The sequence below is a fragment of the Nomascus leucogenys genome, chromosome 12 (assembly GCF_006542625.1).
Source record: "Nomascus leucogenys isolate Asia chromosome 12, Asia_NLE_v1, whole genome shotgun sequence".
Taxonomy (NCBI): domain Eukaryota; kingdom Metazoa; phylum Chordata; class Mammalia; order Primates; family Hylobatidae; genus Nomascus; species Nomascus leucogenys.
In genome coordinates, this window is record NC_044392.1 from 66,596,391 (window position 1) to 66,612,394 (window position 16,004).

Below are 16,004 nucleotides of genomic sequence, written 5' to 3' on the forward strand. Positions count from 1 at the left end.
CACAAGAATTAATTGGACTCTGGAGGCGGAGATTGCAGTGAGCCACTGCACTCCAGCCTGGGCAACAGAGTGAGACTGTGTCTCAAAAAAAAAACAAAAAAAGAATTCAGTTCTGCGTATGAGACACCTATTAGATATCTGAATGGAGATGTCAAGTGAGCATTTGGGTATATGAATCTCCCTAATTGCTATGGTATTTGAAGCCATGTGACCAGATGATATCTTCTGGAGGAGTAAGTAGGTAGCAAAGAGGTGGGAGGACTGAGCAAGCCCTGAAGCACCCACAGCTGAAAGGTTGGAAAGAGAAGAATCCAGCAAAGAAGACTGAGAGGGAGGGATCAAGGAGGAAGAGGGAAATCAGGACCATTGAGTTAGGTGCATTCTGAGAATTATCCACTGGAATTGGCGAAGTGGAGGTTGTTGGTGACCTTGACAAAAGCACTTCATTGGAAGTTAAAAGGCTGATTGGAGTGACTTCAGTGAGAACTAGAGATGAAGAAGTAGGCAGTAAGTACAGATAACTCTCCAGAGCCATTTTGTAATATCCTCCCAGTAACCCTGTGAGCTAATAGTATTACCTCAGTTTTATAGGTGAGGAAATTGAGTAACTTACCTAGGGTCAACCAGTAGTGGAATCCTGCTGGAAATCAGACTCAAATTCCAGAGGTAGCTTCCTATGCTGTACTGCATATATGGTATAATGCTGTCTATAGAATTAAAATTTTGCGATGTACTTTTGAACTCTGGTTTCTACCTACAGTAATGAGAATAAGATTCAAAGTAATGAGACATGTTGGTATAAGTTGAATAAGTTAAATGTACTTATCACTGAACTTTAGAGAGTATTTAATCTAAGGAAACACTGACATTAATTCTCATGCCCAGGCTAACTGTATCTAGTAGCGATGTTAAGCTATTTATCAGAGAGATAAGTTTTAATTGCTTTCTTAACAGACTCTCTTCGTCAGCCAAATACTCCCTGATCAGTTTCCTTATAGTAATTTCTGACTCTCCTTGGCCTCTTTCCAGCCCATGCCTGTTCCCTTCATCCTGGCTATTCTGAGAGACTTCCTTAGAGAGAAGGCGTGTTACATCTTGACTTCCCTTGTGATCTCCCAAACATGGGTTTCATCTCTATTTTTTAGGCCCTTAATTATATAATTCTTTAAATTATGCAAGGACTGTTTGAAAGGGACCAACCTTTTACGCAGTAGTCATCATTTTAAGAATTATCTGAGTGAGTGTATGCAAATGGCTATAAAGCCAACCTAATAATGTTCTCATCAAATCCTTAGATCTACTGAAGGAGATGGGCTATCAGAGACCAAGACTATACTATCTTACAGGGCCACATCAGAATGAAGAATTCAAAGAGAAAGCCAAGATAGCCTTACTTAGAATAGAATGGATTGTTCCTTTACCTAGAACTTTGCTAGAGGCTAGAAATTGCTTTGGTAATTGGTACTATGACCTTTCATTCATAGCAATTGTACCCAGTAGAGAAATGGATAATAGTAATTATTTAAAACATTCTTGTTCATGTCCCTGCCCATGGCATCTTGGCAGAAAATTAGAAAGATAAATATTGACATATGTTCTAGGATACAACAAGAAGGATCCACGTTTCAACAGATCAAGGGGACACGTGGAGCATGGCCCAGCTCCCCTCCGTGGGACAGGAACAGTTCTATTCTATTCTGGCAGCAAATGATGACATGGTATTCATGCATGTAGATGAACCTGGAGGTAAGAGCTTTTTAGTGGCTTACCCTTAAAAGCATAGAGATGTAAGCTTTGAGCAGCTTTTCTTTTTACGTGTCGAGTTTTCCTCTTACCCCTAGAAATTTATTAGTGCCCTACTGATTATTCTCTCCTAGGGATAATCTGTAGCCCCTGTTAAAAATGCCACTTGTTTTGGTACTCTAAGGTAGCTTATGTGTATGTTCAGGTGTTCTAGAGCAGAGCTGCTCAAAGAATGGTCAGCAGACTGGTACTGATTTGCAAACTCTCTGTTACCAGATAAGTACAGAAATTGAGAGCAAGAGTTTGGAAACTCTTCTAGCCTTTCGACAAAGCAATTTTATGTCTGTTGGATCTAATGATAAAATTAGGGGCTTATGGCTGGGCGCGGTGGCTTATGCCTATAATCCCATCACTTTGGGAGGCTGAGGTGGGCAGATCACGAGGTCAGGAGATCGAGACCATCCTGGCTAACACAGTGAAACCCCATCTCTACTACAAAAAATACAAAAAATTAGCTGGCCATGGTGGTGGGCGCCTATAGTCCCAGCTACTCAGGAGGCTGAGGCAGGAGAATGGCATGAACCTGGAAGTTGCGCTGTGCCTTCAGCTTGCAGTGAGCCGAGATCATGCCACTGCACTCCAGCCTGGGCGACAGAGTGAGACTCCGTCTCAAAAAAAAAAAAAACTTAGGGGCTTATATTTTATTTGCCTTTTCATTTTCTAATGATTAGTTTTTATTATGTTTTACAAAAGCATCAGTTTGTGACATATTGGAAATCTTACAAATTGATCCTTCACTACAGATAGTTTGAGAAGCATTGTTCTAGAGTGTAAAGATTTAAAAATATGTAAACTAAACACAGGGCCTCTCCCACCAAAATGTATCTGGGAAGCGTTTTTCTGTAGCATCTGATTAATTTATTCAACAAACTTAGCATCTGCCATATTCCAGGCACTAAGGTGGGTACTAGAATTAAAGATGGGCATAAAGATCTTGAGTATGAAACCTTGATTAATTCTCAGGTCTGAGTCTTCATCATGAAGAGACACAATTGGCTACTGTGTTTGGTCAGGCAGATAATCACGTGTGTGGTTAGACTATTGTTTTTCTCTTTGGTTCCACCCAAGACTTAGTATTTTTGTTTGTTTGCCTATTTCAGACACTGGGTTTGGCACAATCTTTACCTCAGATGATCGAGGCATTGTCTATTCCAAGTCTTTGGACCGACATCTCTACACTACCACAGGCGGAGAGACGGACTTTACCAACGTGACCTCCCTCCGCGGCGTCTACATAACAAGCGTGCTCTCCGAAGGTGAGTCTCGGCATCGCAGTGTTGCGCTGTGCCTTCAGCTGCATGTGGTAGGATTTGAGCCTTTGGGGAACCTGTCCCCTAGTAATGTTGCTTGCCAAGCCAACAAGCCTACCCATGTACATTTTTTTGTTTCCTTTTTTTTATTGTGGCAAAATATGTCTAACAAAATTTGCAGTTTTTAACATTGTATAGGGTACAATTCAGTAGCATTAAGCATAGTCACAATGTTGCGCAACCATCACCCCTATTTCCAGAGCTTTTTCGTCATCCCAAATAGAAATTGCACCAGGTGCACAGCCACTCCTTGTTCCCCACCCAGTCACCCAGCTCTGGTAACCAACATTCTATTTTATGTCTCAATGAATTTGCCTATTCTAGGTAGCTCATGTAAGCAGAATCATACACTATTGGTTGTTGTATGTCTGGCCTCTTTCATTTTGCATATTGTTTCAAAGTTCAACCACATTGCAGCATGTTTTAGAATTTCACTTATTGCTTTTTAAGGCTAGAATATATTCCTTTGTTTGAGTATAGCGCCTTTTGTTTTTTGTTTTTTCTTTTTTTTTTTTTTTTTTGAGATGGAGTCTTGCTCTGTTGCCCAGACTGGAGTGCGGTGGCATGATCTCAGCTCACCGCAACCTCGGTCTCCCAAGTTCAAGCAATTCTCCTGCCTCAGCCTGCCAAGTAGCTGGGTTTACAGGTGTGTGCCACCACACCCGGCTAATTTTTGTATTTTTAGTAGAGATGGGGTTTCACCATGTTGGCCAGGTTGGTCTCGAACTCCTGACCTCAGGTGATCTGCCCGCCTTGGCCTCCCAAAGTGCTGGGATTCCAGGCGTGAGCCACCATGCCCAGCCTGTTTTTTATTCCTCCATTGATGGACACTTAGGCTGTTTCCATTTTCAGCTCTTATGAATACCGAATGCTGCCATGAACATTGTTATACATGTAACTGTTTAAGTCAGTGCTTTCAGTTCCTTTGGGGATATATGTAGGAGTGAAATAGCAGGATCACATGATAATTCCATGTTTCTCTTTTGGAGGAAATACCAGTGGGTTTTCCACATGGTTGTACCATTTTACATGCAACACAAAAGGATTCCAATTTCTCTACTTCATTGCAAACACATTATATTCTCTTATTTTTATAACAGCACTCCTAATGGGAGTGAAGTAGTATCTCGTTTATAGCTTTGATTTGCATTTCTCTAATGACTAAAGATGTTGAACAACTTTTTATGTGCTCGTTGGCCACGTGAATATCTTCTTTGAAGAAGCTTCTAATTGAGTCCTATGGATGGCAGTGATTTTTAAAGTTGTGTTCACTGATGCTCCTCTGGTGCTTATGACAATTTTTGCACATAGTAAATGTTCAGTAATACTTGCTGAATGAGCCTACAAATAAACCACTAAACAGCCTTGCACTCAAAACCATACAGTGAACACACTTGAAAAACATTTAAGACTGAGCCTCAAGTATGATAGGCAGGAATGGGGAGGGAAGGGCATTTTCAGCTGAAGGAACTACACATGCAAAGTATCAGAGTCGCTGGGCGCGGTGGCTCACGCCTGTAATCACAGCACTTTGGGAGGCTGAGGCAGGTGGATCATGAGGTCAGGAGATCGAGACCATCCTGGCTAACATGGCGAAACCCTGTCTCTACTAAAAATACAAAAAATTAGCCGGGCATGGTGGTGGGCGCCTGTAGTCCCAGCTACTGAGGAGGCTGAGGCAGGAGAATGGCGTGAACCCGGGAGGCTGAGCTTGCAGTGAGCCAAGACCGCGCCACTGCACTCCACCCTGGGCAACAGAGTGAGAATGCATCTCAAAAAAAAAAAAGTAGCCGGGCGCGGTGGCTCACGCCTGTAATCCCAGCACTTTGGGAGGCCGAGGTGGGCGGATCACAAGGTCAGGAGATCGAGACCATCCTGGCTAACACGGTGAAACCCCGTCTCTACTAAAAATACAAAAAATTAGCTGGGCGTGGTGGCGGGCACCTGTAGTCCCAGCTGCTGGGGAGGCTGAGGCAGGAGAATGGCATAAACCCGGGAGGCGGAGCTTGCAGTGAGCCAAGATCACGCCACTGCACTCCAGCCTGGGTGACAGAGCAAGACTCCGTCTCAAAAAAAAAAAAAAAAGTGTCAGAGTCACAGGAGGGTTTGGCCTGGTGGTGGTGGTGAGACAATGGGTGATGCCAGGGTGGGAGGGATCAGGAGGAGAGTCCAGCAGGGACAGACCAAACCCATGCAAATTCTGGCTCCTTATTTTAAATAAGTTATGATAAATAGAACTAGGAGTGAGGAGAGCAACAGCAAGTAGAAAAAAAGATGTTTTGAGTCTATGTTGTTTGGGTTATAAAATGAGTCTTCTATATTGGGAGATGTAGGCCTATAAGAATAAGCCTGAATTTGACCCACTTCCTGCTCTTCTTGTTAAGGGTGCATAGCGATAGCCAGCCAGGGTTCTTCTTGTGTTCTACTCAGTGGCTCTACAGAGCTCACCTTTCCTTAGGCCCAGTTATACAAATAAACACATTAGTCTCAAGTACAAAGACTCTTAAAGTGTCATTTTATTTATATATTTATTTTCAGTAGGAGGTAGGTTCTGTTTTTATTTTGTAAAGTCCTGGCAGTGGCCTACAAGGTCCTGGAGATATGGCTCCCGGTTTCCTCCCTGACTCACCTCCAGCGCTTCTCTTTCCATCTGCCCTACTCTCATCACACTGTCCATCTGCCAGTTCTTAACACACCAGGTACACATGCACATGCACAGATTAGAGTTTGCACCGACAGTTCCCTCTGTTTCTCCAGATGTCCGCAAAGCTGATATGTCTGTACTCATGTATTACTTTTTGAATGAGACCTTCCCTGACTATCCTATTTTAAATTCCAGTTTGCCCTCGCCTCCTCACACACACACTATCAATCCACCTTTAGCTGCACAAGTATTTTCCATAGTACTTATTTTCTAGCATACTACATAATTTACTTATTTACTATGTCTAGTGCTTGTCTCGCCCTACCGGAATGTATTTTTCACAATATCTTTTTGTCTGTTTTGTTCACTGATACGTTACCAAAGGCTTAAAAAGTTTTCACTCTGGGTGTGGTGGCTCATGCCTGTAATCCTAGCACTTTGGGAGACCAAAGTGAGCGGAACACTTGAGGTCAGGAGTTTGAGACCAGCCTGGCCAATACGGTGAAACCCTGTCTGTACTAAAAATACAAATTAGCCAGGCCTGGTGGCATGCACCTGTAGTCCCAGCTACTCAGGAGGCTGAGGCAGGAGAATCGCTTGAACCCAGGAGGCGGAGGTTGCAGTGAGCCGAGATGGTGCCGCTGCGCTCCAGCCTGGGTGATAGAGCAAGACTCTGTCTCAAAAAAAAAAAAAGAGTTTTCACATAGTAGGCACTCAGTAAATGTTTGTTGAGTAAGTGAATTTTCCTTCATTTGCTTTCTTGTTTGCTTTTTCTTAGAAAACTCAAAGGAACCCAGGCACAGTGGCTCACGCCTGTAATCCCAGCACTTTGGGAGGCTGAGGCGGGTGAATCACCTGAGGTCGGAAATTGGAGACCAGCCTGACCAACATGGTGAAACCCCATCTCTACTAAAAATACCAAACATTAGCCGGGCGGCAGGTGCTTGTAATCCCATCTACTCAAGAGGCTGAGGCAGGAAAATTGCTTGAACCCAGGAGGCAGAGGTTGCAGTGAGCTGAGATTGTGCCATTGCACTCCAGCCTGGGCAACAAGAGCGAAACTCCGTCTCAATCAATCAATAAAAATAAAGGAAAACTCAAAGGATATTATCTCTGAATTTAAAACCTGCAACAGTTTATATCATTGAAAATAAGAATGGGGAAGAGACAAGGGAAAAAAGAAAGGTATAAGAAAGATAGGATATGGAGTAGTGGAGAGACAATAATTCAGTTATTAATCCAGAACTCTGCACACTTATTGACTCTCAAGAGTCCCTAAAACAAGCCTAGTGTCATGGCCTTGTCTGAATAAAGATTAGGATGCCTTCCTGTGGTAGATTTTACTTCCCAGGCAAGCAAACAGGGAAGGAGAATGGACATCAGCCTGTTCATGTTGGTAAGGAGTTAAAAGGTATCTTTTTCAAAGAGTATCAGTCCTAAATAATTTGTGGAATTAATTGGGTCCTGTTCAGGTGGGACACCTTCTTCAAATATCTTTTTTTTTTTTTTTTTTTTTTTTTTGAGAAAGAGTTTCACTCTTGTTGCCCAGGCTAGAGTGCAATGGCATGATCTTGGCCCCCTGCAGCCCCCACCTCCCGGGTTCAAGTGATTCTCCTGTCCCAGCCTCCCGAGTAGCTGGGATTACAGGCCCCCACCACCACACCCGGCTAATTTTTTGTATTTTTGGCAGAGTCAGGGTTTCACCATGTTGGCCAGGCTGGTCTCAAACTCCTGACCTCAGGTGATCCACCTGCCTTGGACTCCCAAAGTGCTGGGATTACAGGCGTGAACCACTGCACCTGGCCTCAAATATCATATTTAAAGTGCTGCTCCATTGTTACCAACAATGAGCCGTTTTGTGAGGTGTTACAAGCTTGTCGGACTCCAGGTGCTATACGGTCTCAGGAGAGAGTTGTGCAATGATAAAGTGAATCTAACTAGGTACTTCCAGTGTATCAGACTTAATGTCATTCTCTTCCCATTCAGATAATTCTATCCAGACCATGATCACTTTTGACCAAGGAGGAAGGTGGACGCACCTGAGGAAGCCTGAAAACAGTGAATGTGATGCTACAGCAAAAAACAAGAATGAGGTTTGTTTAATGTGTGCAGAGCACAGCAGCCTTTCCATTGTGCTCTGATCAGTGCCAGCCTTTTGGATGATGAAGTTTCATATTTGATTAGGGTCCTCAGCATAAGATGGAAAGTTTGGAGATGAGAGTAATGAAATTAACTTAGAATTTCGGAAGTAAGAACTGAGGAAAGGTCAAAATAAAGAAGAACAAAACTGAGGGCTAACAATTTGTGGTTCACTAAACTGCTGAATTAAAACAATGGCCAGAGTGGCTGGTGATTAGTTAGGGGTCAGCATGGCAGCTGGGAGACTTTAGATCCAGTTAGAACTAATCATTCCTCTTCATTTCATTAATAGTTTGCTTGAACCTCTTCTTTTTTAAAAAAATAGTAGTAAAATATACATAATATATTTATTATCGTTTTAGCCATTTTGAAGCTTTTTTAGAGCATTAACTTTCATTCGGCTGCATACCTCAACTAGTTTCTGACAATTCATTTCTTTTTTCCCCAGCTTTATGGAGGCATAATTGACAAAAATTGTATATTTACAATGTACACTGTGATGTTTTGATATATATATACATTGTGAAATGATTACCACAGTCAAGCTAACTAACATATGCATTCCTCACAATTATCTTTTGTGTGTGTGGTGAGAACATTTAGGATCTATTCTCTTAGCGAACTTCAAGTAACAATACAGTATTCTAGACTGTAGTCACCATGTATATTTTCCCTCTAAAGCTTATTAATCTTGTATAACTGAAACTGTGTACCCTTTGGCCTTCATCTTCCCATACCCCAAGCCCCAAAAGCCACCATTCTACTCCTGCTTCTGTGAGTTTGACATTTTTACATTCCACTTATAAGTGAGATCATGCAGTATTTGTCTTTCTGTGCTGGGCTTATTTTATTTAACATAATGCCTCCCAGGTTCACCATGTTTTCAACAGAAGACAGGATTTCCTTCTTTTTTAAGGCTGAATAATATTCCATTTTCTTTATCCATTCACCCATCTGTAGACGCTTAGGTTAATTCTGTAACTTGGCTATTGTGAATAATACTGCAGTGGACATGGGAGCACAGATATCTTTTGGACATACCGATTTCATTTCTCTTGAATATGAACCCAGAAATGGGATTGCTGGTAGTTCTGTCCTTCATTTTCTTTTTCTTCTTTTTTTTTAAGACACAGTCTTGCCCTATCACCAAGGCTGGAGTGCAATAGCACGATCTTGGCTCACTTCAACCTCCACCTCCTGGGTTCAGGTGATTCTCCTGCCTCAGCCTCCCAAGTAACTGAGATTACAGGCACGTGCCACCATGCCCGGCTAATTTTTTGTATCTTTAGTAGTGACGGGGTTTCACCATGTTGGTCAGGCTGGTCTCGAACTCCTGACCTCGTGATCCACCCGCCTCCACCTCCCAAAGTACTGGGATTACAGGCATGAGCCACCATGCTCAACCCTGCTGGTATTCATTTTCTGGGAAAATTTCTTACTGTATTGCATAATGGCTGTACCAGTTTACATTCCCACCAACGGTGTACAGGGTTCCCTTTTTTCCATGTCCTTGCCAATACTTACCTTTTATCTCTTTGATAATAGCCATTCTAACTTGGGCGAGATAATATCTCATTGTGGTTTTTATTTGTATTTCCCTCATGATTAGTGATGTTGGGCATTTTTTCATATTCCTGTTGGCCATTTATATGTCTTCTTTTGATAAATGGCTGTTCAGGTCCTTTGCCCATTTTTTAGTTGGATTATTTGTTTTCTTGCTACTGATTTGTTTGGATATTAACCCCTTGTAAGATGTATGGTTTGCAAATATTTTCTCCCATTCTGTGTACTGTCTGTCTTCTCTCTTTTGGTGGTTTCCTTTGCTTTGCAGAAGCTTTTTAGTTTGATACAATCTGATTTGTCTGTTTTTGTTTTTTGTTGCCTGTGCTTTTAGGGTTGTATCCAAAAAGCCATTGCCCAGATGAATGTCAAGAAGCTTTTTTCCCTATATTTCCTTCTAGTAGTTTTACAGTTTCAAGTCTTACATTTATGTCTCTAATCCATTTTGAGTTGATTTTTGTACATGACATGAAATAAGGATTGAGGCCAGGTGTGGTGGCTCATGCCTGTAATCCCACCACTTTGGGAGGCCAAGGAGGGCGGATCATGAGGTCAGGAGATCGAGACCATCCTGGCCAACATGGTGAAATCCTGTCTCTACCAAAAATACAAAAATTAGCTGGGTATGGTGGTGTGCACCTGTAGTCCCAGCTACTTGGGAGGCTGAGGCAGGAGAATTGCTTGAACCTGGGAGGCGGAGGTTGCAGTGAGCCGAGATCGTGTCACTGCACTCCAGCCTAGTGACAGAGCAAGACTCCGTCTCAAAAAGAAAGAAAGAAAGAAAGAAGAGTTGAAATTTATTCTTCTGCATATAGATATTCAGTTTTCCCAGCACCATTTATTTAAGAGGCTTTTTCACATTGTGTGTTCTTGACACCTTTGTCAAAGATAAGTTGACAATAAATGCATAGATTTATTTCTGTGCGCTCTACTCTGTTCCATTGGTCTATTTGTGTTTTTAATGCCAGTACCATGCTGTTTTGATTACTATAGCTCTATAGTATATGTTGAAATTAGGTAGCATGATACCCCCAGCTTTGTTCTTTTTGCTCACAATTACTTTGGTTATTCAGGGTCTTTTGTGGTTCCATATAAATTTTAGGATTTTTTCTATTTCTGTGAAAAATACCATTGGAATTTTTTTTTAAGAGGCAGAGTCTTACTCTGTCACCCCGGCTGGGGTCCAGTGGAATAGTCATAGGTCACTGCAGCCTCAAATTCCTGGGCTCACACAATCCTCCCACCTCCCAAGTAGCTAGGTGTGTACTACCACACCTGGCTAATTTTGGTACTTTTTGGTAGAGATGGGGTTTCACCATGTTGCCCAAGCTAGTCTCGAACTCCTGGCCTCAAGTGATCCTACCACCTCAGCCTCTCAGCTAGGATTATAGATGTGAGCCACCACAACTGGTGGTTTTGTTCTTGATGTACCTTAAGTACCTAAAACAGTGCCTGAAATATAGCAGGTACTCAGTAAACATCTGATGAATTAAGTAATGTGTTTGGATTGTTCTGTGTTGTTACAGAAAAAGGGTTATTTATAACCATATAATAGTAAAAAAAGACAGTCAAAATAATAGGCATTACATTTAATCTGTAGATCACTTTGGGTATTATGGATGTTTTAACAATATTAATTATTCTAATCCAGGCACATAGGATATATTTCCTTTTTTTTTTTCTCATCTTCAGTTTCTTTCATCAGTGTTTTGTAGTTTTTAGTCTTTTACCTCCTTGGTTAAATTTATCCCTAAGTTTTGTTTTTTTTTTAAGTTTTTTTCTTGTACTATTGTAGATGGAATTTTCTTGATTTCTTTTTTGGATAGTTTGTTGTTAGTGTATATTGTATTTTTATATGTTGATTTTATATTCTGCAATTTTTTTGAATTTATTAGTTTTAACAGATTTTTGGTGGAGTCTTTAAATATTAAGGATTTTTATATATAAGCTCATGTCACCTGCAGACAGACAATTTTACCTCTTTCTTTCTGGTTTGGATGCTTTTTGTTTTTATTTCTTCTTCTTGTGTAATTGCTCTGGCTAGGACTTCCATTACTATAATGAACAGAAGTGGTGAGAATGGGCATCTTTGTCTTATTCCTGATCTTAGAGGAAAAGGTTTAGCTTTTGACTGTTTGAGTATGATATTAGCTGTGGGCTTGTCACATACAGCCTTTATTATGTTGAGGTATATCCCTTTTTTTTTTTTTTTTTTTTTTTTTTTGAGACGGAGTCTTGCTCTGTCACCCAGGCTGGAGTGCAGTGGCCCGATCTCGGCTCACTGCAAGCTCCGCCTCCTGGGTTCACGCCATTCTCCTGCCTCAGCCTCTCCGAGTAGCTGGGACTACAGGCGCCCGCCACCACGCCCGGCTAATTTTTTTGTATTTTTAGTAGAGACGGGGTTTCACTGTGGTCTCAATCTCCTGACCTCGTGATCCGCCCGCCTCGGCCTCCCAAAGTGCTGGGATTACAAGCGTGAGCCACCGCGCCCGGCCGGTATATCCCTTTTATGCCTAATTTATTGAGAGTTTTTATCATGAATGGGTGTTGAAATTTGTTAAGTGCTTTCTCTGGATCTATCAAGATGATATGATTTCTATTCTTCATTCTGTTAATGTGGCATATCCCATTTATTGATTTGCATATGTTGAACCATGCTTGCATTCCACGGATAGATCCTACTTGATCGTGGTATATAATCTGTTTAATATGCTGTTGAATTCAGTTTGTTAGTATTTAGTTGAGGATTTTTGCATCTGTGTTCATCAGAGATATTGACCTGTAATTTTGTTTTCTCCTAGTGTTCTTGTCTGGTTTTGGTAGCAAGGTAATACCACCCTTATAAAATGAGTTTGGAAGTGTTCCATTTTCTCCAATTTTTGGAAGAGTTTGAGAAGGATCGATCTTAATTCTTCTTTGAAGAATGTTTGCTAGAATTCACCATTGAATCCATCAGGTCCTGCTTTTCTTGTTGGGAGGTTTTTGATTACTGATTGAGCCTCCTTACTCATATTAGTATGTTCAGATTTTCTATTTCTTCTTCATGATACAGTCTTGGTAAGCTGTATGTGTCTAGAAATTCATCCATTTTTTCTAGATTATCCAATTTGTTGATGTATAATTGTTCATAGTAGTCTCTTAGGATCCTTTGTTTTTTCTGTACTATCAATTGTAATGTCTCCTCTTACATTTCTGATTTTACTTGAGTCTTCTCTTTTTTTCTTATTCTAATTAAAAGTTTGTCACTTTTTTATCTTGTCAAAAAAAAAAACAAATCTAAGTTTCATTGATCTTTCCTATTATTTTTCTAACTTCTATTTCAGTTATTTCTGTTCTATTTCCTTCCTTCTGCTAACTTTGGGCTTAGTTTGTTCTTTTTCTAGTTCCTTGAGGTATAAAGTAAGATTTTTGAGATTTTTCTTTTTTCTTAATGTAGACATTTATCACCATAAACTTCTTAGAACTGCTTTTGCTGCATCCCTTAAGTTTTGGTATGTTGTGTTCCCTTTTCATTTGTCTCAAGATTTTTTTTTTATTTCCCTTTGACTCATTGGTTGTTCAAGAATATGTTGTTCAATTTCCACATTCATGTGAATTTTCCAGTTTTCCTCCTTTTACCGATTCTAGTTTCATAATGTTATAGTTGAAAAGAACTTGAGGCTGGGCTCAGTGGCTCACACCTATAATCCCAGCACTTTGGGAGGCTGAGGTGGGTGGATCACGAGGTCAGGAGTTGAAGACCAGCCTGGCCAACTTGGTCTCTACTAAAAATACAAAAACAATAGCTGGGCATGGCAGTGGGCATCTGTAATCCCAGCTACTCAGGAGGCTGAGGCAGAGAATTGTTTGAGCCCAGGATCACGCCACTGCACTCCAGCCCGGGCGACACAGCAGGATTCCGTCTCAAAAAAAAAAAAGAAAAAAAGGAAAGGATACTTGAGGTGATTTCAGTCTACGTTTGTTAAGGCTTGTTTTGTGGCCTAACATATGGACTATCCTGGAGAATATTCTCTGTGCACTTGAAAAGAATGTATATTCTGCTGCTGTTGGATAGAATGTTCTGTATATGTCTTGTTAGGCCCATTTGTATGGTGTTGTTCAAGTTTGCTCTTTCCTTACTGGTTTTCTGTCTGGATGATCTATCTATTGTCGAAAGTAAGTATTGAAGTCCCTTACTATTATTTATTGCTGTCTACCTCTTCCTTCAGTTCTGTTAATGTTTGCTTTATACATTTAGGTGCTCTAATGTTGGGTGCATTTATATTTACCAATGTTATATGCTCTTGATGAGTTGACACCTTTATCATTGTGTGGTAACTTTCTTTATCCCTTGTGATAGTTTTTTACTTAAAGTCTATTTTGTCTGATGTAAATAGACACCTGGCTGGGCACGGTGGCTCACGCCTGTAATCCCAGCTCTTTGGGAGACCGAGTCGGGCAGATCACAAGGTCAGGAGATCGAGACCATCCTTGCTAACATGGTGAAACCCTGTCTCTACTAAAAATACAAAAAATTAGCCAGGCGTGGTGGCAGGCACCTTTAGTCCCAGCTACTTGGGAGGCTGAGGCAGGAGAATGGCATGAACCCAGGAGGTGGAGCTTGCAGTGAGCCGAGATGGCACCACTGCACTCCAGCCTGGGTGACAGAGCGAGACTCCGTCTCAAATAAATAAATAAATAAATAAATAAAATAAATATAGCCCCCCCTGCTCTCTTTTGGCTACCATTTGTGTGGAATATCTTTTTTTTTGATCTCTACTTTCAGCCTATGTGTCCCCTTACACACATAGGCCTTTACAGATGGCTTCAGCAGGGGAAGCCCTTACCAGGTAGCTCATCCAGAGATTCTTGGGGGGCAACTGACAGGTTCTGCAGGTAGGTGGGCCTGGTGCCTTGGTCTTTGGGGGTAGCTTGGAGGCTGGGTCCTCTGCGGCAGGCCTGGCAGTGGAATCCACTAGGGTGGACCTTTTAAGTGGGTCTTCAGGTGAAACACCTGGAGCCCGGTAAGTGGATCTGCAGGAGCCAGCCTGGTGCAGGGGTGGGCCCTACCCTGAGCCTGCAGGGGCTGGCCTGATGCAGGGGTCCACTTGTCTGGGTCCATGAGAGTGGGCCTGGAGCCTAAGGCACCAGTTTCTTAAAGACAAGACTGGATCTTATTTCGAACCACCATCACATCTTGTACTGTGTCTGAAGTACATCAGGTGCTTATCAAGTTTATTTGTGTAGAGTCAGCCTTTAAACATTGGTCAGAGGCTTTGATGTAATGCAAAAATAAAATAAACGGAGACAGGTTACCCATGAGGAAATATTTGCTTCCAGATATTGTAGTACATTTCAGAATCAAGAGTATGCCACTGAGCTACAACTCAACAACAAACAAACAGCCTGAATAAAAAATAGGCAAAGAACTTGAATAGACATTTCTCCAAAAACGATATAGAAGTGACTAACAAGCATATAAAAAGAGGCTCAGCATCACTAATTATTAGGAAAATGCAAGTCAAAACCACAATGAGGTGTCTCCTCACACAGATTAGGGTGGCTACTATTTTAAAAAGTGTTGGCAAGGATATGGAGAAATTGGAGCCCTGGTGCACTTTTGGTGAAAATGTAAAATGGTGCAGCTGCTACAGAAAACAGCATAGTAGTTCCTAAAAAAAATTAAAAATAGGATTATCATATCCAGCAATTCCACTTCTGGGATTTACATCCAAAAGAGTTGACAGCAGTTTCTCAAAAAGATATTTGTACAACCGTGTACATAGCAACATTATTCATGATAGCCAAAAGGTAGAAGCAACTTGTGTCTATTGACAGATAAATGAGTAAATAAAGTGTGGGGTGTGTGTGGATACAGATACACACACACACACACACACACACACACACACACACTTAAATAATACTTAGCCTTTAAAAGGGAGGAAATTCTGACATATGCTATTAATACAACATGGATGAGCCTTGAGGACATTATGCCAAGTGAAATAAGTCAGACACAAAATGACAAATATTATATGATTCTACTTTTTTGAGCTACCTAGAGTAGCCAACACAAAGTAATATGGTAAAAATCGTAGAAAACACAAAGTAAAATGGTAGTTTCCAGGAGCTGGGAGGAGGAAGAAGTAGGTAACTGTTGCTTAATTGGTGATTGAATTTTATAAGATGAAAAAGTTTAGAGATGTGGTTGTACAACAATGTGAATATACTTAACACTACTGAACTATACACCCAAATAGTAAATAAACAGTTAAGATGGTACTTTTACCTAGGTCTAGGTTAACTTAAAGCTTTATTGGAAGGGCTTTGTGAAATGATTAAAGAAATTGTATCTTTATCTTTGGTTCTAATCTAAGCTTTTGTTTCTTTTCACAGTGCAGCCTTCATATTCATGCTTCCTACAGCATCTCCCAGAAACTGAATGTTCCAATGGCCCCACTCTCAGAGCCGAATGCTGTAGGCATTGTCATTGCTCATGGTAAGGAACCTCCCACTCACCACCTCCAACTGGAACAGTGGCTGAGCACACTGAAACTCAGCCGCAG

The 16,004-nt window shown here is 41.2% G+C and overlaps 1 protein-coding gene across 2 annotated transcripts in view; it reads left to right on the forward strand.

Annotated features, from left to right (window-relative positions):
* SORT1 (sortilin 1) overlaps window positions 1-16,004 on the forward strand; it is an 87,701-nt gene that overhangs the window by 54,481 nt on the left and 17,216 nt on the right. For both annotated transcript variants that reach the window (XM_012500469.2, XM_030824905.1), the window contains exons 9-12: window positions 1,602-1,746; window positions 2,904-3,059; window positions 7,744-7,850; window positions 15,835-15,937. In XM_012500469.2, the coding sequence (XP_012355923.2) occupies window positions 1,602-1,746; window positions 2,904-3,059; window positions 7,744-7,850; window positions 15,835-15,937 (511 nt within the window). The remainder of the gene's footprint in view (window positions 1-1,601; window positions 1,747-2,903; window positions 3,060-7,743; window positions 7,851-15,834; window positions 15,938-16,004) is intronic.